Raw genomic sequence first — 26,389 nt, 5'->3', positions numbered from 1 at the left:
TGTGAACCATTCCTTGTCTGGCGTTTAAGCCCAAACATGTATGTCAAGGGATGACCCTACCAGAAGAGTACTTAGCTCCAGACAACCTAGCTGCGAGCATCAGTAATGTGCACAAGCCTCTCCACCATGGCGAGGTGGTGGTCCAGGGTGGGGCACTTCACATGTGTGACTCATTATTTGGCAGCGGCTACTTTTTTGGCTCCCTTTTTTATGAGTTCTTATCCTGTTTCTGGTGAACGGAATGTTTTCCGGTCGGAGTGGACATCAGTGGCATTCAGTATGTGTGGTAATTTGAACTGCCTGTCATTATCGCCTTTTCTGCACATGACACAGCTGTGTAATTCAGGTTACCCCGATGAATGTTTAGCTGTTTCTGCTGTCATGATTGCCATTATAATGAGCAAAGTGGACATCACACTGCCAGAACAACCACAAAACACATCACACCCTTCAATGTAATGTCTGTAAGTGACAGGAAATGATTCTGCTGATCGCCACTGGAGTAAAACTTTATTTAAACACAGTGCCTATAAAAGTATTCATTCCCTTGGAAGTTTTCACACTTTGTTAGACAACTTTGAATTATAGTGGATTTTAACTTGGATTTTTTGACACTAACCAACAGGAAAAATACTCATTAATATTAAAGTGCAAACAGTACTCAGTAAGGTGACCCAAGTTAATTACAGATATAAAACACAAAATTCACTCCATTTTAATATGACACGCCTAAATCATCACTGATGCACCCAGTTGGTTTCAGAAGTTGCTGAATTATTTCAGGGCCAATCACTTGTCTGGGGAGTTTTACACTTGTAATTAATTTAGACCACTTTGCCGAGATCTGTGATCTCTTTGGCATTAGTCTTAAAGTGTCAAAAAACTCCAAATAAACCCAGTGTGATGCAGCGTTGTATAACAAAATGTGAAAAAATTGCTCAGTGACGGCATATGGTTCCTACCAGTGCATCATTAGTTGATTTCGTCATTAAGCGCATTGACGTATATTAAGGGGTTGGGGACATGTCTCTGGGTCTGATGTCATTACTTTGGATACAAGGCGTCACACGTGCATCACAGTGAAAATCGAGCTGCAGGTCAGCAGACAGAGTCATGCCTGTGGGTCTAATGTCATTTTCATTGCGCTGACTTTGGATATAACGTGCTGCGCCTGCATTACTGCATTCTGTGTGCTCATCATTTTTGCCACAATTAATTACACCTCAAATAAATAATAATAATCGTAAAAAAATATCAATAAATGAAATTGAATATTAATGTGTCTCTGTGGAGGCTCCACCGTTCAAGCACGACATCGTTAGCTGGGATGTTGTTAACCCGAGTCATGACTGTATATAAAATCCCAGGCAGGTGAATGCAGGGATTAGCAAGTTCAGATGTTTGCAGTAAAAAAAAGTTACATCAACACACCAAAATATACATAAATATCACTGTAAATCAGGCCTTAGTGTTTCACAAGACTGCTGATAAGAGGACTAGATAATTCACTGATCCGCTCCAACTAAGGGGGCCACTTTTCTTCAGTGGTTTTTGCACTTGGTAGATGGATATTTTAATGGTTTTTCTGCTGATGTTTAACAAGTAAAATTGGTCAACGATGGTTGAGGTGGACAGGGAATATAGAAAAATTGTAACCTCCTTGAACCCATCATTGCTACACGCATGGCTGTTACTGGCTTCTGCACCACCCTGTTAGGTTTTCTTAGTTTCTTTTCTTTGAGCAGTGAAACGCCTGGCAGTAGAAAGAACGTCTCTGGGATTACCCGGTGTTCCACCCACTCAGCTTGATTATTCTTTGCCTCTTTGCTTCATACTGTGTGTTACTGCTTTTTCACAACAAAAAACATCTAGCGTGTGTGTGTGCGCGCACTTGCTGGAGCATACAAAAATGTCTAGACGATCATCAAAAAATGCATAACTCCGAAACTCCTACAGACTACAAAAAAAAAAAAGATTTAAAATCTCTGGCTCCTGCTGACATCTACCTTTGCCCATTTTAGAGGGTGCAGCTGATAAAGAAGCTGAGCTTACTGGTAAGGTGAATGTGTTGAGACTGTCATACTCGTCACACAGGTAGAAGGCTAGGAAAAGCCAGCATAAGCAGAACGTGCTCCTCGCTCATGTGGTTCATTTGTGAACTCTTCTACTTCTCTTTTACTTTTCTCTTCTCTGATTACGGCTGCCTGTCACACTTGAGTTGTCTGCCTATCCATCTATCCATGAAGTCTCAGCGCTTCACTACTACATTTTAGTCTGTAGCCTTCCAAACACCCCCTCCCCTGTGTGCCCTTGTCTGTTTCACATTGTCACCTTTCTTCCTGCTTACGGTTTTTAATTCTTCAGAAAAGAGAAGTTGCTGAAGTTTGTTTTTTTTTCTTTTTTCTTGTCTACAGCCGATTCTTCAGAAAGTAATTTCTCCACTCATGAAAGTGACTCTCAGATGGACCTGTGCTCTTGTCTACTTAAACAGTCCAATCTGACGCTGGAGCTCTTTCCAAACCACTCTGATAGCCTGAGCTCTTCGCAGAGGGTAAGAGGGTTGAGCTTATGTAAGGCCAACCAGCCGTGCTTGTCGTGTTCAGATGTTAAGAATCCTTCTGAGAATGAAGCAGGTCTTTTTCAAGCAATGGTTCTACAAGGAACCACACCACCCGGTAAAATGGCAATAAAGAACCATACCTTCTAAGAGTGTGCAGTAGTTCCTAGGAATTTCACTCAGTGTTACATTCATACATATAACAAGGTAAACACAATTAAATAACCTCAGACAGGTAACGTGAGAGGAGAACATTTGGTCTGTCAGTCTTGTTTGTTCAGCTAACGCTAGGCTGTCCTAACATCTCATCCAGATTCTTCTTAAAGGTTGTCAAGGTTTCTGCTTCAACTCCATATCTTTGTAGATTGTTTCAGATTCCCACAACTCTTTGAGTTAAGAAGAGCTTCCTGGCTTCAGTCCTAAATGCACTCCCCCTTAAGATAACTCTGATGCCCTTGAGTATGTGTTGAAAGAATTCTGCTGGATCTGCTTTATTAATTCCTTTACACTTTAGTTTCATCTCATGTATTGAAGCCCCTTAGCATTTCTTACTTGACATTTCAAGTTCAAAGTTTGTTGTCATATGCACAGTATGGAGACACCTTTACTTGTACAGTGAAATTCTTTCTTTGCTGTCCACACCAAATGACAAAACCAACGTATAAAGATAAACATAAATAATAAGTAGCAGATAGAGAATAAGTAACAGAGGCAGCATAAAGTATAAAAACAGAATAGAAATATAAAGTGTAATGTGCAGGTAGGTATGTGATGGACAAGTCAAATACAGTTACAGTTGTGTGAGGTCGATGAAGGAGAATGAGGTGGCCCATGGTTGTAAACTCCAGTCAGTTATTTAGGAGTCTAATGGCCTTGGAGAAGAAAGAGTTCTTTAGCCTGGAAGTCCTGCATTTCATACGTCTATACCTGTGTGAACAGTTCATGTTGGAGGTGGGTGGCGTCCCTGAGGATCGAGGCAGTTCTCCTGCGGACTCCACAGTTGTAGATGTTCTGCAGAGAGGACAGTGGGGTCCTGGTGATCTTCTCAGCAGTCTTTACCACTCTCTGCAGGTGTTTGTGGTCCATAGCAGTAGTGTTGCCGTACCACACGGTGATGCAGCTGGTCAAGATGCTCTCAACAATGCAGCTGTAAAAGTTGCCGAGGATCTTAGTTGACATACCAAACTTCCTCAGCCTCCTCAGAAAGTACAGCCGCTGTTGAGCCCTCTTGACCAGCTTGTGTGGTGTTAAGTGTCCAAGTGAGGTCCTCACTGATGTAGACGCCCAGGTATTTAATACCGCTCACCCTCTCCACTTTAAGCCCTCGGATGAACAGTGGCCGGTGAGGTCTCCTCTCCTTCCTCATGTCTACTATCATCTCCTTCGTCTTGTCTGTGTTGAGGGTGAGGTTGTTGTCCTCACACCATGATGCCAGACTGTCCACCTCCCTCCTGTTGGCCGCCTCATGCCCACCAGTGATGCCTCCAACCACTGCGGTGTCATCTGCGAACTTTAGGATTGAGGACTTTTTACATGTGAAGGAGTGGATAAACTCCCAGCAGTTACTGGAAACGTTAAGGAAATACTCATTAATTTCGAGTTGAGGCCACCATCGAATAATATTTACTGAGGAGTACACAAGGTGAAATGTGATGACATATACAACACCTTCAGAAAGTATTCAGACCCCTTCACTCTTTTCACACTTTGTAATGTTGCAGCTTTATACTAACATTTTTTTTTTCATTCATTCTTTCCCCCCTCATCAAGCAACGCTCAGTACCCCAGAGTGACAAAGTGAAAACAGGATTTTAGAAGTTTCATCCATCCATTTTCCAACCCGCTGAATCCAAACACAGGGTCACGGGGGTCTGCTGGAGCCAATCCCAGCCAACACAGGGCACAAGGCAGGAACCAATCCAGGGCAGGGTGCCAACCCACCGCAGGATTTTAGAAGTTTTTACAAATTAATTCATAAAACTCGCAGATTGTTTCAGCTTAAGGGTTGAATCACGTACTCAAGAAGTTATTTAGAAGTGCATTTACCACAGGAAACTCTTCTTTACACAAAGTGCTGTGGGAATCTGGAACTGCTATGCAATGTAGTTGAAGCAAAAACCTTGACAAACGTTAAAGGAATACTCCACCTAAATTTTTTTTTGTTTTATTTAAATCTTACTTATTCCAAGTGCTTTATAGTGATGGTTGAGAAAAAATTTTAGTTGAATGTTTCCATGCAGCTTGAAAGAAAATAGGTTCCATTACATAATACACTAACGGGCACCAGTGCTGGACAACCGCAAACAACATTTTAAAAGTCCACAAAAAAAAGAAAAAACTCCACGTTATTTGTGTCGCATAATCCACGTTTGTCATTCAGTCAAATGCTCAAAATGTGCACAAAATACTCATTTTTTGCTAAAGTATTATTATTTACCTCCTGAAAAAGCAGCACGTTTTGTAAACAGTACAATTTTGTACTTTGGTCAAAACTCCTGTTTTCAATTCAAATGAATGAGCCGGAGGGGCAGGTCTCATTCTCATGTGTGTGCACCCATTCCTTCCTAATTCATGAGAGCATTTTCCAGAAGTGGTTTATTTAAAAATATTTAAGTAAAAATACACATTTTGAACATTGTGAGCAAATGGATGACGTTGCATGTGGATTATGGGACACAAGTAATGGTAATATGAGATTTTTTTTTATTAATGGTTTGATATTGTTAGCTGTTGTCTTGCAGTAGCCATCTAACGTGACTGTTGAATTATAAACTTCTTACCTCTCTGAATGAAAATGTGAGATTGAAATTTTTTCACAGTGGAGTAAGTAATATATAAACAAAATACTGTTTTTGAGTGGAGTATTCTTTTAAGATGCGTCAGAATGAGATATTGTCACAGCTTAACTATTGGCTGAACAAAAGAGCTTGATGGTCTCCTCTCGTTTTTCAAATTTCTTATTTTTTTAAACTTTGAAAATTGCTAATCTTAGATTTACAGTGTTAAGTATTCTGGTCAACGACTTATAGCTTCTTGATTCGCTTTATAATCTTAGTGTTTTGGTTCGGGTGATATTTTCTCCTAGTAGTTCTATTTTTGATTTTGCTTACTGTTTAGCCATCTCCATTTTGTATTTGATAGCAATTTTTCAACATTCTAGAAAACTTTATTCATCCAAAGATTGACAAGTTATGTTGGGCTGAATGGCTGGTTCTAGTCAAGTTGCCCATCATTTACTGTCCTTGGCTTTTTCAGTGGGGACCCTCTTGAGGTGTCCTCAGAATAAGTGCTCTTTGTGTGGTGTGAAACATGGCACCCTTACTAATAAATCAATTTATGCCTCTGTCTTTCAGTTGAGCCCCACGACTAAAGCAAAGAAGGTTCCACTGGGACGAGCTATGCCTCCACTGGGACCCGAGACGAAGGTTCTAGTTGTGTGGGTTGAGCGCTATGATGACATTGGTAAGGAACCAGCTGTCTTTCTGACGGAGTACAGCTGCAGTAAAAAAAACATTTGGACCGTTTTCCCAGTTTTATAACCTGTAATATTGAAAAACTGGAATATTTTTAGCTTTCTAAATTAGTGTTTATCAACCTTTCTGGTGTCAGGACCCACTTTTTTTCTCCATCTAATTTTCTTTGTGACCCATCCTTACCCCTTGGTAAGTCGAGCATTATCGTTGGAGCATTGCGTCACCCCTTCGTGAATTGAGCGTGAACATCATGGAAGGATGGGGGTTGAGCACAATCATCTGAGCATTCCGGAATGTCAGTGGAAGCCCACAAGCAAAAAGTGGGTCACGACGCAGTGGTTGAGAAACACTGCTCTAAATAACCTCCTTGAGCTCCTGGTTGTTGGTTTGAATTAATCAAAAAGCGTAATCCGTTCTGAAAGAACAATTTTCTCTGGTGTATCAAAAAGAATTCAAGTTTTTTGTCCAGTGCTGATCAGAACCAAAATCTAAATTAAAATACTGCAGTTTCAGTGTAGAGGTAAAGTTATTAAGCCTTTGTTGAAGGAAAATTAAAAAATACCTCCAGTTGTAAACCGAATTTTAGAAATGGTGTAATGAAAGGTACTCAGTGATCAAATTTATGATCATGTATACGTATGTGGCCAATAGGGGGCATCTTGATATCCCAAACCCCCAACATAACTGCAAAAAAAAAAAAAAAAAAAAAAACATCCATAGGTTCAATAACTTTTTACTTTGAAGATTGCACTTTCAATACACACAGACTTGTCACAATACACCCATCCTCCTTCTTTCCTTTTCTTTCTCCCAAATCACCTCCAGTATGTGGTGTTGTCGTCGTTGTCCGACTTCTTGAGTGAGATGACTAGGAGTACTACTGGTGCCAGGACTTTGCACAAAGTAAGCACTTCCTTCCAGGTCAGGTGGAAGTTCCTCAAAGTAAGGACATGGGTTGTGTGGTATATCCCAAAACCTATGGTACAGCATCAGCCTTAGGGATTTTTGATACCAGGAGTAAGTGTTAGCTTTGCTTTCCAACCTATCTCCCTGCACCATCCACCCCCACATCACTTGGTGGAATAGACAAGGAAAAATGTGCTTAGATGTACTGGTGACATCATGAACCCACATGCTTTGATGAGATAAAGACTTCACAGGGGATCCCCACCTACCTTTATTCCTTTGACTCACACTTTATGCTATCGAGAGAAAATCGTTGCATAGTCCGGTATGATAGAGCCGTGCACCAGGGATGTTGATATCAAATATGGTGGTTTTGGAGTTACCTATTTGCTTTGGAACTGTTTTGGTACTGAGGTCTGAAAGCTGGTATCAAAACCAAAGTCAAATTGTTTGCACCAGTCCAACACTGGTAGGGATAGTGATTCCCTACAACTCCCCTGGTAGCACCCACGGGACCATTAAGGATTGCCCAACAGGACTACAGTCCCCAGCATGCTCTGTGGGCGTGCGCATGGGTGCAACAGCCCAGGAACTCTGCCACCTAGTGAAACCAGGGAAGCACACAGTCCTGGGAGGCTGTCTTCCCCCTGTCCATCCATAATTCCATTCATCCCAGTCAGGACATTAGCCCAGTGTCACCACCTCCCATTACGGATAGTGTAGTGATATTCTCACATGCATGTCTTCCATTGACTAGTAACAATATTAAGTATCAACAACAGGACAAAAAAAAATAACAAATGCATCACCAGATGACCAATAAAAGCCGTCATCATGCGGTTGTGGTGCAAGTGCTGATGGTCTTGAATTGAAAAGGGGTGGGGGGGAGTGACTGTGCAGGACTGATGAGGCCTAGTCTAAGTTAGCATATCTTATAAATGTTCTAAACAGTTTGGTTAACTTCATATAGCGCACTTCACTGACGGCAGGTGCAGGGAGCCGTGACAAATTCACAGGTAGATTTTTACAAATGGCTAATCCCATAGACATAGATTTGTTTAAACAGACAGGAAACCAAATGGTTTGAAAATGATTAACGGAAATGGAACAGAGGAGAGGAAAACAAAACCTCCAGCCAGCAGCCTGCAGGACGAGATGTGTGCTGGTAATATTGACTTCATCATTCTCTGTAGTGTTCTGCAGCCCTGGGCTGAGCAGGTGTCTTACCAGGATATTACATGGCCAGTGAGGATGGACTTCACTGTGTACTTCAGGCTTTGGTGAGCTGTTTAAACCGTAGCTGAAGTTTACTGTGCCCACTTTGTGCCATCCTTGGTGGTAACAACAAGAAATTTAAAGCTGCCACTTCTCTGTATAGAACCTTCCCTGAAACAGAGGCTGGTGTAGTCTGCCCCCCTGCTTTCCAAAAACTGTGATCAGTAGCTTGGTTTGCTGGCATTTAACCCTTAACTACTCACGCTGGTGTGTTTTGTACACCAGTTATTTTTTGTCCAATTTCCTTTTACTTAAACCTACCAACAGCATTTGCCATCTATTCTCAGCTTGACTCACTACAAGTCCAGTGTTGTAGTGATATATAAATGTAATGAATTATTATTATTTCCCTTCAGTGTGCCCCCAGCTGGTTTTATGAATCTATGCACAGTTCCAGTGAGTGCATTTGGTATATCGCGTGGGTACTTGCGTACGTATGACAATGGTGATATGGTCTTCTTGCAATTACTTTTTCTGCAAAGAATATTCAATAACTGTGAAATGTTACATGTACAAATCCTGCAGTGGATGAAAGTGTGACCGGTGACAAATGACCACTGGAGAAGTGGATCAGGTTTATTTTCAGATAGTCCTAGTCTGTGTCATAATATTCAGTAATATGGTATTAAATTACATTAAAAACATGTACAGTTTTGAATTACTGCAATATTTTATATTACAACCTCACAGTGTGCACATAAATAGCCATTTTAACACTGGTGCATAAAGTATTTCTGAAATGAGAAATGGTGTGAGAAGTGTGAAGGGTCATCCTATGCAACCAAAGGCAAATCCCTTCTCAGTAACTCGGCTCATCTTCATTGTTGATCAGATGTACCATGGAGGTGACGTCAGAAAATTTAACAATGGAGTCAGAGCTGGGTTTGGCCACACAGTCCAAGGGGAACAAGGTGTGCAGCCAGGAGCCTTTCTACACCTGTCGGCTCCAGTATGTCACAGGGGAGCACATATTTTGAGGGGCTGGCTTGTATCTGCAGATACTGATTTTTCAATGGCTGGCTGGCTGTGCGAATTTGACAGCACTGACCGTCCAATCAGCAGTAGTGAGTCGGGCTCCTTTGCCACACAACCCTCCCCACCACTGTAGCCTATCGTGTGCTTTGGCTAATGTCTGCTTGTGACTTTTATTTTTCCTTTTGTTCTTCATTACAGAAAACTTCCCCCTGCCAGAGCTGTTAGCAGAAACAAGTACTGGAGTGGAGACGACGTCCGTCAGGTACAGCGTCTCAGGGATGTCTCTTTGGAAAAACACTTTCAGTGTAACTTAAAAACAAAAAAAAAGTGAAGCAAAAGAGACAGCCGTGTCATTAGTTTGTCTTCATAAATTTCTGCATGACTTGTCATAATAATACATACGCAGGCTGTTAACAGTGTAAGGTGGAGCACCACTGGCTCACTTGTTCACGTGTGTGTGTGTGTGAGGTAAGGCTCTGAGGCTAAGGATCTGCGCTGGCATCCCGAAGGTTGCCGGTTCGAATCTTTGTCACTGCCAAAAAAAAAAGAGATGCTACCCTGCTGGGCCCTTGAGCAAGACCCTTAACCTTCAATTGCTCCAGGGGTGCTGTACAATGGCTGACCCTGTGCTCTGACCCCAAGGGGTATGTGAAAAGATGCATTTCACTGCGTGTTGTCCTGTGTAACTATGTATGTGATAAAGAATTATGAATTATTATTTAGAAAGTATTTGTAACACTTCACGTTTTTTTCTCATTTTGTTTTGTTGCAGCCTTGTGCCAAAATCATTTAAATTATTTGTTTTCCTCATCACCAGATTTCAATATGACAAAGTGAGAACAGGAATTTAGGAAGTTGTGCAAATTTATTAAAAGTAAAAAACTGAAATCTCACGTTGACGCCAGTATTCAGACCCTTTACTCAGCACATTTCAGCCTGGAGACTTGACATCATAACCTTCACACACCTGGATTTGTGGATTTTTCCGCCATTTTCTCTTCTCAGACTTTTTTGGGTGGAGGCCATCAGTGGACAGCTATTTGACTGAGTTCAAGTCTGGGCTCTAGGTAGGCAACTCAAGGACATTCCCAGAGTTGTCCCTAAGCCACTCCTGTGTTTTCTTAGCTTTGTAAACCTTTGACTCGCTCTTAAGGTCCAGATTGATCTGGTGCAGGTTTTCATTAAGGAGACGTCTGTACGTTGCTCCGTTTAATTTTCTAGTCTCCCAGTCCCTGATGCTGCTTCACTGTTGGAATGGAGTTGCATAGGTGTTGAGCCGTGCCAGACTTCCTCCAGACATGACATTTAGAATTAAAGCCAAACAGCTCAGTCTTGGTTTCATCAGACCAGCGAATCTTGTTTCTCATAATCTGAAGGTCCTTTAGGTGCCAATCTGCAAACTCCAACTGGGCTTCCAATGTGTCTTTTACTTAGGAGAGGCTGGTGTCTGGCCACTCTGCCAAGCCCAGACCAGTGGAGTGTTGATTGTGATGGTTATCCTGGTTTTTCCAATTTCCTACACAGGTTCTGTGGTGCTCAGCCAGAGTGATCATTGAGTTCTTGGTCCCTTCTCTTTCCAAAGCCTGTCTCCCCTGATTGCTCAGTTTGGGTGGGCAGACTTGGTTGTTCCAAATGTCTTCCATTTAAGAATTATGAAGGCTACTGTGCTCTTGGGAACCTTCAGAGCTGCAGCCTTCCCCGGATGTGTGCCTTGACACAATCCCGTGTCTTCACCTCTGCAGGCAGTTTCTTGAACCTCGTGGCTTTGTTTTTGCTCAACGATGGGGTCTTCTATAGACAGGCATGTGCTTGTCCTAGTCAGTCCAGTCAACTGACTATACGTGAACATATCAAAGAGGATTAACAGAATTAGATGCACCTGAACCCCAAACCAAAGGGTCCCAATGCTTGTCTCAATGTGAGATTTCATTTTTATCTTGTATTTTTAAAAAAATTGCAAACAAAATTCTAATCTCACTAGGGGGCTCCGCCCCCTGCTCGCTTCGCTCGCCAACCCCTGGTGTTGGGAATGACAAAGAGCGTGATGTATGAATGAGATATAGAATAGTGTGACGGTGTAGATGATGCAAATAGAAAGCAAACAATAAAGTGTGTGGCACAGTGTAAAGGTTTATTTGAAAATTTCTTTGTACATGCCGTTTAAGTGTAAAAGGTAATTCCAGCTCAGAACTTGTAAGGTCATTTAAGATGGTTATTGTTGTGATCAGAGTCAAGTTTGTCAGAGCTTAGAAAGAGTTGTCTCTCTCCAGGAAGTAATGGAATGATTTGGGTATTAATGTTTTCCATATTAATATTTTTTGGACATAATATAGTGCGTTGTGTTAAAAGGGGCATTTGGTCTAATGAGATTGCTGTTCGAAATGTCGCAGATAAAGGCTTGAGGAATTGTAATAATATGTGCCTGAAGTCCAGCTGTATTGGTGAGTGTACCATCTCTCAGTTGTAATAAGCAATTGTTATGATCTGGTTCTGGACATCGTATCTTTTTTACTAACTGTATCTTTTGAAAGCAATGCCAATTGTCTGCGTATTTTAAGGTGCACTGAACAATAGCTGAGTGCATGGCATCTGGAAGAATAGCTAATCACTGTCTAAAATCTCCTCCTCATAAAAGTACCTTTCCTTCAAATCGAATATTATTATTCATAAACGTTTGTAGAAGTTTATGAATGGTGTTGAGTAAGTGACTTCATGCCATTGAACATTCATCAAGGATTGTTGTCGCGCGAGCGTCTTCTTTCTTTTTGTGTTCCTGTGTCTTGTTGAATCCCCCTCTTTGTGTGTGTCCCGTCCCTCGCTTGTAGGGTCTGTGGGGTGGTTTTGTGTTCTTTTTTTTGTGTTCCATGGGCTTGTTGAATCCCCCTCTTGGTGTGTGTCCCGTCCGGTGCCTGTAGGGGGGGGGGGGGGTGCCTTGCTGTTGTGCGCGAGCCTCTTTTTTTTTTGGGTCTAGTTTCGTGTGCAATGTGTTTCGTGCTTTGCTTGCGTTTGAATACTTTTTTATGTGCCGTTTCCTTTTTTCGGTGCTCTTTGCGCCTCATTTCTCAATTTTTCCTGTGCTCACTCCTTTTTTCTGTGGTCTTGTCCGCCTCTCGCGGCCCCTCATCCGCCTCTCTCGCCCTCTTCTATCCGCCTTTCTTGGCTCCTCAGCCGACCCTCGCGGACTCTTTTTGCGCCTGCGCAGTATGTCTTTTTGCAGCCGCGGACTGTTTTTGCGCCTGCGCAGTACGTCTTTTTGCAGCTACGGCCCATTGGCGGATGTGCCTGCGTCCATCATCCGGTTTAGCATTCTCGGTTAGTAATATGGATGTTTTTACTTTGTCATTCTGGGGCAACAGTTATTGCTTAATGTGAGAAAAATGAATTTATAAAAGGTTTTAGCACATGGCTGCAGCAACAGAACATGTGAAAAACTGAATCGTGGGGTCTGAATCTTTTCTGATTGTCATATTTATATACAGGCTGCCGTTTTAGTCTCTGTTTGCTGCTACTGTATTGCATCTTTCCCCACAATCCCACTTTTCTTTTCCAGGCCGTCATCTCCGGAAAAGGATGTTCCCATCATCTTTATCCATCCGCTGAAAACGGGCTTGTTTCGCATCAAACTGCAAGGAGTCACGGGGAAGTTCAGCTTGGCCATCCCGCTGGTTGACGGAATGGTGGTCAGCCGAAGAGCATTAGGTAGGTGTGAGTGGTCTGCTGGAGGGGTTCCTGCTGAGACGCAGAGTTTTCTTGTCAAGCCATGCTGGACATTCGATCAAGTGACACCTGAGTGATGAGAGGAAGTCGGTGGTGTGTGGCAATTGGCTCCCACTACAGTCCGATTCACATTCCGTGTGTGAACAGATCATGTGGGGTCCCCGGTATTTGTGTTGGTGCTTTGATTCTACCAGTAGACTCATACCAGCTTTCGATTTGATCACCGTGGTAACCACTTGTTTTTTTTTTTTCTTCTTCAGGATTCTTAGTCCGTCAGACTGTTATCAACGTTTGCCGACGAAAAAGGCTGGAAAGTGATTCCTACAACCCACCTCACGTTAGAAGGAAACAGAAGATCGTCGACATCGTCAACAAATACCGGAATAAGCAGCTGGAGCCTGAATTTTATACCTCACTTTTCCAGGAGGTGGGACACGTGAAGATGAACCCGTGAGGAGGACTAGAAGGAACTCTTTAAGATTCTCTATATTTATAAACCATTTTCTTATTTATATGAGCACTTGGAGGCCACATTCTGTGAATGAGGAAGACTGAGAGTTGAGTGGCGGTCACGTGTCACACTCGCCTCAAATCCCCTCGTTGCAGGGATGCTTTTACAAACCTTCCTTTATGGACATTGATATATATTTTTTTTTGTTTGCGTGTGTTTATTTAAATCTCTATTTTTTAATTTTGAGGTGAGAGTATGTGTGTGTGTGTGTGTGTGTGTCTGCGTGTGTGTGTCTGCAAGAGTTAACTTTTCATGTTTCTTTCCATTTTTTATCACCACTTTTTTTTTTTTTTAATCCTCTTCCTAGTGGCCGTTAGACAAAGGGATTTGGTATGGAAGTCTGGAAAATTGGAGTCCCTGCGTCATTAACAATTCTACAGTCACGTATGCACCTTCAGGTTGTTGTCTTAAGAGGATAAAAGAAATGCGATACTTAGGCTGGAAATGATACAAAACGAATTTAAAGATGGAATGTAATTCGGTGAGCTGCCTTGTTGGGATGCTCGGCATCGTGCTGGTCACGTGAATTCAAACCAGGGTGACAATTCCTACCACCTCCCACTACACGCCCCCACTGCAGTCTTCTGCACGGGTCTGCTAGAAGATGAGGGCGGGCGGTTAGCATGCTTCGTGGTGGAGCCCTCTGGTGGTCAGCGTTACACACAATCCTGTGCTGCCTCATTGTGAGATGACACCAATCCATTGTTTTTTCGACTTAAGTGGCTCCCCAAAGTAGAAAAAAAAATCCGTCTTGAACCAGGGGCTTCATGGGACAGAGTGACGATCGATTGAAAGGTAAAATTTAACATTTGCCACTTGCTGTTTGTTTTTGATTTATTTGCCCACTTGGTTACACACACAGATTCCTCTTTTCGGGTCGTGTTTCACTCCTTGTCCTTTTAAGATTTACAAATGTCTCTTTCTTTTTCATATACCTAATTCATGCCCACCATTCTGAAGACCCCTTTGATATTTTTGAAAATGAAAGAAAAGGCGAGACGGGGGGGGAGCCGCCACTTGTTGCCATTCATGTCGTTCTCATGAAGTACTTAAGGGCTCGACTCAACACCACCGTACGGCACTTTCTGCTCTTGACGCTTGAAGTGTGTTCCTGCCAGTTGGCACCACGGGTGTCGCAGCCACACGACCCATGGAGGAACTTGTGGGTCACCGGGTGACCCTTATCCTCTTGCCTGAAGTGCTTATTTTTAAAAGGCATAAAATCAAAAAGGCCTTGGAAGGACCTGGGATCCTCACACTGATTACATTTGCCTTTATTTATGAAGTGGACCATCCGGCGTGTTGCTGGTGTCCGCCACTTCGTTCCTTCTTTCGAAAATGTTGAGTGCGAGGGTCGATCACGAAACGAAAGGGTAAAATGGAGACGTTTGACTGTGGGCCCACTCGCTCTGTCCCGCTCAAATCCTTGCAGACAATGCGTTTTTTTTTTTTTTTTTTTTTTTGTTTTTTTTTTACCCCCCAAAGCCAATTGAGGAGACAAGTGTACAATCGGACTTTTAGCACGTTCGTCGTTTTCTGTTTGATTGAAATGTTTTTATATTTTCTGTAAATATTTGCAGCCTTTCAAGTGAAATGTATAGAAGAGGAAGACTATCTGTAAATATGAAGATGTTTCATTCCACCGCCACCAAATTCCCACCCCACCCACTCCCCCCCTAGTCTGTTGATTAGGAAAGGCACAAAGGCTTGTATGAATTTATGCTGAACACACAGTATGTGTCCAAAAAAACACGTTGGATATTGAATGTAATACATAGCGATATACTGAATAAAGTTTTAAACTCCTTCTTACTCCACGCAGCTTGCAGCGACCTGGGATTCGCCTCCTTTAATGTCATCGCCCGTTGGCTTACCGGGTTTGGTCGAGGTGTCTCAGATCGTTTTAATCTCCACACGTTGGGGTGACTGACGGCTGGCATTGGGGATTTAAAGCCATTCTCGAGTGTGACGACCCGCCTTCCTGCGGCGTTTTCTTGTTCGTGCGTTCATTTCTTTATGCTGTTCGTAACTGGTAGGGTCAGTGTGATGGTGGTAGGGTGGCACTCCAAATCCGTACATACAGATGAAGCAATAGATTGGGTAAGGAGTCTTGTGAGAACGAAGCTGCTTAGTGATCAGGCCGTCAGAAACGACTGTTTAGAGGAAGTAAAACTGGGTGAGGGACAGCCGTACCAAAAGGGGAAGGCAGCAGTAGATGGCAAAAGTGAACACAGCTACAAGACACAAAGGGTTCATCCTGCGCCGTCGGGGGCCCTTCTCAAGCAGTCGGGTGTTTCCAGACATTCAGTCCAAGGTCTTCTGCAGAAGCACAGATGGGCAATTTTGAGGATTGGAATCACAGTGGTCTGACATGGCAAATGAGAAATGCGTCAAGGTCACCTCCTCTTAAAATCGTCAAATGTCCAGCACTATCTGCTCAAAACTGGCAGAAACTCTGGTACTCCCATCTATCTTTCCATAGAAGTCTTATCAGAAGCCAAAAAGCAGGTTGCCAGAGTTGAAAATTAAGCCAAACACCTCATCTACATATGAAAGCACAAAGAGTGGGGTGCAGGAAAACGGCAGCAGATGAAGTATGGAACAACCAAGACCCTTCGTTGAGCTGGAAGTTTGGCCAAACTGAGCAATCGGGGAGAAGTGCCTTGGGAGATGGGAGAAACTTCCAGAAGGTAAAGAAACACCGCACCACTCCACTAATCTGGGCTTTATGGGAGAGTGGCCAGAAGATGCGTGAAAAGCCCACTTGTAGTTAGCAAAAAAGGCACTTGAAGGACTGTCAGGACTGTGAGCAAGAAGAATCAGTACTTTGAGGAATCCACAATTGAACTGATTGGCCACAATTCTGATGTTCTGGACTGAGGAGTCAAAATCTGATATTTCTTGTCTGTAACAGAAGGTACTTTGTCTGCTGCAGGATTAGAGAATGGTACAAGGATGAATGTCTCCAAGCCACCGTGATGCCTGGTGAAGGTTCCTTGCAAGTCTGAATGTGCATCTTCACCAATGGTCAATGTGATGCTATCAAAGGGGCGTCTCATCGGCCCTCAGCACACCGCCAACATCCTCAAGAGTGGAACAGGGGATCTTACAAAAGATGGTGTGGTGTGATCTCCACATTGTTGAGGCAGTGTGGGACCACAAGTCAGACGGCCCAAAGTCTGCAGCAGAAATGGGACAAGAGAAGAGCCATCTATGTGAGGACCTTCAGAAACTGCAGGACGAGAGAAGGTAAAGGGTGAGCCCACCAAATTTTGAGTTTATTGATTTTTCTGTTTACGTTTTCCATCAATGATCTTATTAGTGATAGGAAAATTGATTTTATTGCACTAAATGAAACGTGGCTTAGCTCTGATGGAGCGGCAGTTTTAATCGAATCTGCGCCTCCGAATTACAACTTTGCTCATGCGGATCACCAAGGTAAGAAAGGCGGCAGTTTAGCAAACATTTACTCGAGCCAGTTAAAGTGTAAAGATGTCAGTTTTGGTAAATTCAAGTCCTTTGAGTATCTTGCCGTTGTTACTCATGGAGATTCTCACTTTCTAGTATTATCCGTGTATAGACCTCCTAAATCCAATGCATCTTTCTTGGAGGAATTCTCAGACTTGGCATCAATTGTAATTACGAACTATGACACGTTCCTAATGGTCGGGGACTTTAACTTTCATATCAATAATCAGTGTGACTTGAAAGTAAAAGAATTTGTGAACCTCCTGGACTCTTTTGATTTGAGGCAATACGTTAGTCCGCTTACACACAAAGCAGGTCACACGTTAGACTTAGTAATTACTAACGGACTAAAAGTTAATGTGAAGCAGATCGTTGGTATTGGTCTATCAGACCATTTTCTCTTACTATGTAATATAGAAATAATGATAGAAAATATTCACGAGAAGCATATTGTTAAAAAACGCTGCTTTGATTCATCAGCAACTTCAAAATTTACAAACATTCTAAGCAACCAGTCCGTTTGTAGTGCTAACTGCAATAATGAGAATAATGTAAATAGTAAGGTAGAAAAATTTAATACTAAGGTGAGAGCTGCTGCTGACAGTCGCACCTGAAAAGAAAGTCAAAAAATCTGCTAACACTGTTATAAAATGGAAGACCCAAAGAGTGTCTGATCTAAAGAGAACATGCCGGAGAGCTGAGCTCAACTGATTATCCACTATGAGATATCGAAGGTTAAAATAACAGAATACAACAACACAGTCTGTCTTGAGAAGCACTGCTATTTCTCTAACATTATTAATAACAATGCTAGTAATCCCAGAGTCTTGTTCTCTACGATTGATCGTCTGCTAAATCCAGAGGTCACCCAATGCAATACCTCCAAAATACATCCAGTGAAACTTGTGAGACTTTTGCTGTATTTTTTAATCAAAATATTAATGATATTAGAAATAATAAAGTACATCTCCCCAACACTGATCCTCTTAAGCCCCAATACTCCATTGTAAACAAATTAAATTCTTTCACCAGGATAGATTTACCTGATTTATATAAAATAATATCTCAACTGAGAGCCTCCACCTGCGTCCTTGACCCAATACCAACAAGATTTTTTTAAAGAAGTATTGGGCGTGCTAATTGATAATCTTGACATAGTAAACTCGTCATTAGATACGGGGGTCTTCCCAGACTGTCTTAAGACTGCTGTAGTTAAACCCCTGCTCAAGAAAAATAATCTTGACTCCTCTGCTTTTGAAAATTTTAGACCCATTTCTAACCTGCCTTTCTAGAGAAGGCCGTCATTATGCAGTTAAATGAGCACCTCAATAAACCTGCTATTCTTGACAAGTTTCAGTCAGGTTTTAGAACAAATCACAGCACAGAAACTGCACTCATTAATGTAGTAAATGACTTGCGGGTCAATGCAGACAGAGGCCATTTATCTGTTCTCATCCTTTTAGATCTGAGTGCTGCATTTGACACCATAGATCATAATATTCGTAGAAATCGCCTTATTCAATGGGTGGGCCTCTCCGGCAGGGTCTTAAATTGGTTTGAATCCTACCTGGCAGGTAGAAAATTCTTTGTTAGTTGTGGTAATTATACTTCAAAGACACATGATATCCTATATGGTGGTCCACAAGGCTCTATCCTGGGTCCACAGCTCTTTTTGATTTACATGCTTCCGTTAGGTCAGATTATCTCAAGGCATAACGTGAGCTACCACAGCTTTGCTGATGACACACAGCCATATTTATCAATAGCACCTGATGACCCCGACTCTCTTGATTCACTGACACAATGTCTTTCTTGTGTTTCTGAATGGATGAGTAGTAATTTTCTCAAACTAAATAAACAGAAAACAAATTTTAGTGATTGGCAATAATGGATATAATGAGGCTATCAGAAATAAACTGGATGCATTAGGATTAAAATTCAAGACGGAGGTAAAGTATTTAGGGGTAACTATTGACTCTGACCTGAATTTTAAATAACATATTAATCAGATTACTAGGACAGAATTTTTTCACTTAAGAAATATAACAAAAGTTAGACCTCTTATATCATTGAAAGATGCTGAGAAATGAGTTCATGCTTTTGTTTTCAGTTGAATAGATTACTGTAACGCTCTCCTCTCAGGACCACCCAAAAAAGACATCAATCGATTGCAACAAGTGCAGAATGCAGCTGCCAGAATGTTAACTAGGAAAAGAAAATCCGAGCACATCACCCCAGTCTGAGCGTCACTGCACTGGTTACCGGTGTCATTTAGAATTGACTTTAAAGTACTGCTGATGGTTTACAAAGCCTTCAACAATCTGCTCCATCTGATTCCAAGATTTTAAGAAATAGTTTTTGAATGTTGATTGATGAAAAGTGCCCACGCTTTTATTTTACGAATGGTGTACGAGAGACTATTACTTTTTAGTACACTTTTTAACTTAATATAAGCAGAGTTTTTTTATAATGATTTTTTTATATATACAGTCATCCCTCACCTATCGCGGGGGTTGCGTTCCAGAAACCCCTACGATAGGTGAAAATCCACAAAGTAGAACCCATATGTTTATATGGTTATTTGTATATTGTCACGCTTGGGTCACAGATTTGCACAGAAACACAGGAGGTTGTAGAGAGACAGGAACGTTATTCAAACACTGCAAACAAACATTTGTCTCTTTTTCAAAAGTTTAAACTGTGCTCCATGACAAGACAGAGGTGACAGTTCCGTCTCACTATTAAAAGAATGCAAACATATCTTCCTCTTTAAAGGTGTGCGGGTCAGTCAGGAACAGAGAATGTCAGAGAGAGAGAAAAGCAAACAATCAAAAATCAATAGGTGCTGTTCGAGCTTTTAAGTATGCAAAGCAACGTGCGGGAAGCATATCGCTTGACAAAGCAGCTGCAAAGAAGCCCAGCAAGGAAGGGAGCAACGTGAAGGTGGTCTTTCAGCATTTTTTAGACAAGCATCCGTATCCTCTAGGGGTGCGAACAGCCCCCCTGCTCACAATATATTTGAGGAGTTTTATTTAATACAGTGGAACCTCGGTTCACGACAATAATTCGTTCCAAAACTCTGGTCGTGAACCGAAGCAATTTCCCCCATAGGATTGTATGTAAATACAATTAATCCATTTCAGACCGTATGAACTGTATGTAAATATATATATTTTTTAAGTTTTTAAGCACAAATATAGTTAATTATACCATAGAATGCACAGTGTAATAGTAAACTAAATGTAAAAACATTGAATAACACTGAGAAAACCTTGAACAACAGAGAAAACTGACACTGCAAGAGTTTGTGCTATGGCGCTACCAACCGCTGGCTAAAAACACTTTTTTTAATGAGTTTTAAGCACAGGGAAAAAAAGGAACATTTGAAAAATCCATAATTTAATAAACCACCAAGAAAAGTAACATTGCAACAATGCACACTACAAACCGATCGCTGTAAACAGAAGTGAAAACAAAAACAAGCCCAGTGCATTCTTTAACTGTCATCTCTGCCCTATGCATCCAGCCCTCTCTCTCTCTCTCGCGCCTGCCTGTGTGTGTCACGCTCTCTCACTCTCGCTGCACAGGGAGAGACTGAACACGTGCAGAAACCGAAAGGGAAACTGGCTTGTTCGTATACCAAGTGTGTGGTCGTGAACAGATGCACAAGTTTGTAAAGTCATAAACTGATTTGTACGTGTTCAGAGACGTTCGTGAACCGAGGTTCCACTGTACAGTGCATCCAGAAGTATTCACAATGCATCACTTTGTCTACATTTTCTTATGTTACAGCCTTATTCCAAAATGGATTAAATTCATTTTTTTCCTCAGAATTCTGCACACAACACCCCATAATGACAACATGAAAAAGTTTACTTGAGGTTTTTGCAAATTTATTAAAAATAAAAAAATTGAGAAAGCACATGTACATAAGTATTCACAGCCTTTGCCATGAAGCTCAAAATTGAGCTCAGGTGCATCCTGTTTCCCCTGATCATCCTTGAGATGTTTCTGCAGTGTCATTGGAGTCCACCTGTGGTAAATTCAGTTGACTGGACATGATTTGGAAAGGCACACACCTGTCTATAGAAGGTCCCACAGTTGACAGTTCATGTCAGAGCACAAACCAAGCATGAAGTCAAAGGAATTGTCTGTAGACCTCTGAGACAGGATTATCTCGAGGCACAAATCTGGGGAAGGTTACAGAAAAATTTCTGCTGCTTTGAAGGTTCCAATGAGCACAGTGGCCTCCATCATCCGTAAGTGGAAGAAGTTCGAAACCACCAGGACTCTTCCTAGAGCTGGCCGGCCATCTAAACTGAGCGATCGGGGGAGAAGGGCCTTAGTCAGGGAGGTGACCAAGGACCCGATGGTCACTCTGTCAGAGCTCTAGAGGTCCTCTGTGGAGAGAGGAGAACCTTCCAGAAAGACAACCATCTCTACAGCAATCCACCAATCAGGCCTGTATGGTAGAGTGGCCAGACGGAAGCAACTCCTTAGTAAAAGGCACATGGCAGCCCGCCTGGAGTTTGCCAAAAGGCACCTGAAGGACTCTCAGACCACGAGAAAGAAAATTCTCTGGTCTGATGAGACAAAGATTGAACTCTTTGGTGTGAATGCCAGTCGTCACGTTTGGAGGAAACCAGGCACCGCTCATCAACAGGCCAATACCATCCCTACAGTGAAGCATGGTGGTGGCAGCATCATGCTGTGGGGAAATGGGAGACTAGTCAGGATAAAGGGAAAGATGACTGCAGCAATGTACAGAGACATCCTGCATGAAAACCTGCTCCAGAGCGCTCTTGACCTCAGACTGGGGCGACGGTTCATCTTTCAGCAGGACAACGACCCTAAGCACACAGCCAAGATATCAAAGGAGTGGCTTCAGGACAACTCTGTGAATGTCCTTGAGTGGCCCAGCCAGAGCCCAGACTTGAATCCGATTGAACATCTCTGGAGAGATCTTAAAATGGCTTCCCATCCAACCTGATGGAGCTTGAGAGGTGCTGCAAAGAGGAATGGGCGAAACTGGCCAAGGATAGGTGTGCCAAGCTTGTGGCATCATATTCAACAAGACTTGAGGCTGGAATTGCTGCCAAAGGGGCATCGACAAAGTATTGAGCAAAGGCTGTGAATACTTATGGACATGGGATTTCTCAGTTTTTTTATTTTTAATAAATTTGCAAAAACCTCAAGTAAACTTTTTCACGTTGTCATTATGGGGTGTTGTGTGTAGAATTCTGAGGAAAAAAATGAATTTAATCCATTTTGGAATAAGGCTGTAACATAACAAAATATGGAAAAAGTGATGCGCTGTGAATACTTTCCGGATGCACTGTACGTAATACGCGCTCTGATTGGGTAGCTTCTCAGCCATCTGCCAATAGCGTCGCTTGTATGAAATCAACTGGGTAAACCAACTGAGGAAGCATGTACCAGAAATTAAAAGACCTATTGTCCACTGAAACCCACAAACCAGCAAAAAATCCGTAATATATATTTAAATATGCTTACATATAAAATCTGCGATAGAGTGAAGCCGCGAAAGTCGAAGCGCGATATAGCGAGGGATTACTGTATATTATTTTCAACTTTCTGGTCTTGGGTTTGTTTTAATTCTATCCGTTACTGGCGCCATCTATTGGTGAAATCTTGAACTATTCTTAATATGAATATTTAATTTCTTAATTAACATGGATTAATTGATCAATTAGTGAAACTGATTCATGTATTGTCATCGCAAGTAAGTGTGCAAAATTTCAAGTCATTTGGACAATAGGAAGTGGGTGAAATATCGATTAGAAGACTTGTACCAGACAAACAGGTGAAGTTAATATAAGCCTGGTAATAATAAAAAATACAAAACAAGCACTGATTGCCCAGGCAGATTTTGTGCTCATGGCTCCCTGCTTCCACGCACTCTTTTTCCCTTTGGAAATCCTTGAAGTCCGTGGGTCCATCCGTTCACATGAACGTCATTGATACCACAGCGTGCCAGCATTTAGGTCCTGCTAACTTGGTCCTCGGCATTAAGAGTCTTGACCCAGATGTTAATTAGTGTGGTGGAGAGGAGGACTTTAGAGACCTCCACATCCCAGTTTGATGTTATTTTGGTGAATTTGATGGACTAGCGTGTTGGGCAGAGTGGCCTGCTCTCGTCACAGGTTTCTCTTGTCCTTATAAATCCAATTGTGAATTCTGACCTTTCCAGTGGTGATCTGCCCGTTTATTAGTTGCAGTCCCCAGCTTCTCATAAATTCTTCATTCAGACAAGTCATTTGTCATCTGATAGCGGTGTGTGGCACATTGCTGGCCAGTGCTTGTAACGTGATAGTTGGCAGTAGGTGTGTCGATTCTAGCATTCTAGTCGAGGGGTGTTAAAACTAAAATAGGAGCAGTGACAGGCAACCCTGTGGAAGAACAGCACTTGTGAATCAGGGGGGATCAAAGGAGGATGACGAGCAAACACCTGGGCCACAACCTGGCAACTCCCATCCAAATTCAACATTGTTTACAGCGTGATGGGAAATGTTTGAAATTACCGTGAGGTCAACAACCAGAAGATGAGAAGAATGTGTGGTCAAAACCAGACGAGCAGAACAATTAAAAATGACAAAACCAAAGGCTAAGAGAGAACTTGAATTGAAAGAAGAAGAAAATTGGGTTGACAACGAGAGCGTTCACCTCCCGAGGGACATCGACCGTGTCGCACACCCCACCATATTTATACCGGATGGCTGGATGATGTCATAGATTGTGGCGGGGCATGAGACGTGATCGGGAGTGATAAACAAAATGGCATCCCGTCAGAAAATGAACAAAGACATTAAAAAGTTCTACATGTACAGAACCCCTGCATGGTAACAGGAAGGTATACAAAGGACCTTCCAAAGTAACAATAATTAGACAAAACTATACAACCACGACAAACGGAGTGTGGAATGTCACCTTTGAACGCACCACTTGCTGGATCTTTTTGGGCGCTGCTGTTGTCAATGAGGAACAAGAAAGTACGTCTCCAGTGGGGACAGAGGCATCAAAGCGGGTCCTGAAGGTGTAGGAAATCTTGGAGAATGGCAGGAAGAGAATTTGGCGGAAGCAACCAGAGCCTGTGGAGCCGCCTTGTTGAGTGTGAACAGTTGGTGGTGGTGGTGTGATGGCATGGCACATATTAAAGTCCCCGTTGCCCACTGAGGAACATCTGAACAGCAAAGCATATCTGACCAGGGCCCGCATCTTCATGGCTGCAGTTTACGAACGCCTGACTAGGCACTTCCATCGTGATCACAAGGCACGTCTCCACACAAAATAGTTCCCTATTTTTTTAATGGCCTGCACAGTCTCCGAATTTTAACTGTATGGATCATCGTTGAAATATCCACCATAGCAGTAGTGTATAATCGTTCATCTCCCGAGTAGATTTTGGAGAGCGGTACGAGATTCACGGCCTACACGTCAAGTGGAAAATTTTAAAATGTCTAAAATTACCTGGAAGCCAGTGTAACAAACCGAGACTTGGGCTCGTTTGAATCAAACGTCTCGGAACAACTCCTGGGAATCGCACTAAAAGTTGGAGAAGGGTTAAGAGTTTGTCCCACCTTGGTGTAGACCATGTGAAGTAGTTCTGAAGCGTCCTAGGAGGAGGAGATCACATGTCTGAGAGTGAATGACGTCACAATTCACAGCACTCTGAACCACAAACGACGTTTTGCAGTGACCTTGGAAGTCATAATGACTGATAACTACGGCTATGGCTTCATGACAAACATCATAATGATGTTTGAAGAACATCATAAGGTAAGATGCTGTGCTAATAATACAGTAACACACACGGAATGGGAGTAAAGCCCGATGGCAGACACGTTTATTTAGCGATGAATGACACTTCTAGAAGAATCGCCTTCCCGCTGTTATGGCCATGGGAAACCCCTCCTAAACTAACCACTGCTGAAAGCAGCCGCTGCTTTAAATCGCATTCACTCTTCCAGGGTGTCGTCGTGTGCCGTGCCTCTCTCTGCAGCGCCTTTATGATGCCCTGGGAGTCTGCACCTGCTTTCTAGAACCTTCCCAGGCTAATAAAATGTAACGGGAATGTTCCAAGGGTTCATGGAGTGCAGCGTCCAGTGTACCTGTGTGACATCTGGCTGTCAATCACCCGGCCAGCCCCGCCTATCTTCATGGTGATAGGCTGGCTGCATCCCCGAGCACCTGATCCGGTGATGTCACTTGTGATTTGCATACTGTGTGTGTTCACCCACACTTTGTGGGCGTGCCATCGATCTCGCCAACAATTCCAGGAATGGCAGCAAGTCAAGTCAAGCTGGGGAGCCTGCACTGGTACAACATGTTGCCACACCTACCACATGATGAAACAACTCGGGATCTCGGTTGGCAACCCCTCCCAGACAGACATGCGGCCCAGTCGCACCCCCCGGAAATGACTCTCTATCTGCCGCAGCCAGCTGTTACGTGGCCTGGTCCAGCCACTCGGGTCCCCAACAATGAGGATCTCACGAGCTGATCACCCTCGGGGGAAACACGCCACATGGTCGTAGTGCCGTAACTGACGCTCCCTCACAGTGCAGGTCATGTGCCTCATTCGGGACTCCATGAGAAACACAAAGTCAACCAGCGGGACCCACGGATTTTCCGGAGAGAGACAGTGCCAAAGGAGTATGCGATTTGCATAAATGCAGCTTGCTTTAACGTTGCCTCACGTGGAGAAGTGTATACGTCTGCGTTTGACCTCTCCCGTTGCAAGAGCGTTCAAAGTCTGGGGCAAAAATTCAAGAAATGGCTGGCTGAGACACGCCTGAATCATTGGCATCGCAAAGCTGCATTTTATACGTAACGTCACACCGACACTTTCATTTCATCCACCACCCCATGGCTTCTCCACACAGACGAAGTGGTCGGGTATCGTATAAGATTTGTTCCCGAATAATACTCCGTCTCTGTCCGGTTGGTAGCTTGTTTTTCTACGAGTTCATTCCGTCCATCATTTGTGAAACATTTGGCTTTCCCGGGATGTGTGTTTCAATCTCTGTCTGAACTTCTGGAAGCCCCCAGCGAGTGTGGACGGCTCATGCGCTCTCCTAAATTAATAAAATTGCTAAAATGCTTGTTCTCGTACTCCTCTAAGTGTCGGACTGAGTAGGCGTCACTCGGAGACGCCGAGGCTGTCCGGACCGCTTTCCTGCTCTGAGCGTCACACTTGTTAGTGCGAGTTATGATACTGTTTTGAATTAACCGTCAACTCGCAATATCAGTTTATTTACGCAGCACTTAAATGTTAACTAAACGCTTTACAAACTAAAAGAAACACGAAGGCACACGGAGTCACTAATGAAAGGCAGCACAGAACAGTTGAGGACCCCCCGGTCACTAAAGGCTGACTCTCCATGCCCGAGTCCACTAGCTGAATGACGTGACCCGCCTGGCCATAAAGCGACAGGAGAGTCCACTCTGCTTGAAGCCGACATAAGGGGCCGACTTACTGTACTTCTG

General features: G+C 42.9%; 1 protein-coding gene across 13 annotated transcripts in view; it reads left to right on the top strand.

Moving 5' to 3' along the window:
* Window positions 1-15,226, top strand: part of ralgapb (Ral GTPase activating protein non-catalytic subunit beta) — a 113,649-nt gene extending 98,423 nt beyond the window's left edge. For all 13 annotated transcript variants that reach the window (XM_051932624.1, XM_051932634.1, XM_051932631.1 and 10 more), the window contains 5 exons: window positions 2,415-2,551; window positions 5,911-6,019; window positions 9,385-9,448; window positions 12,737-12,885; window positions 13,164-15,226. In XM_051932624.1, the coding sequence (XP_051788584.1) occupies window positions 2,415-2,551; window positions 5,911-6,019; window positions 9,385-9,448; window positions 12,737-12,885; window positions 13,164-13,357 (653 nt within the window). In that variant the 3' untranslated portion in view covers window positions 13,358-15,226. The remainder of the gene's footprint in view (window positions 1-2,414; window positions 2,552-5,910; window positions 6,020-9,384; window positions 9,449-12,736; window positions 12,886-13,163) is intronic.
* The last annotated feature ends 11,163 nt before the right edge of the window (window positions 15,227-26,389 follow it).

Source organism: Erpetoichthys calabaricus, chromosome 10 (genome assembly GCF_900747795.2).
Source record: "Erpetoichthys calabaricus chromosome 10, fErpCal1.3, whole genome shotgun sequence".
NCBI lineage: Eukaryota > Metazoa > Chordata > Cladistia > Polypteriformes > Polypteridae > Erpetoichthys > Erpetoichthys calabaricus.
The sequence above is the reverse complement of the archived record's forward strand: the minus strand, read 5'-3'. Positions and strand labels throughout refer to the sequence as shown.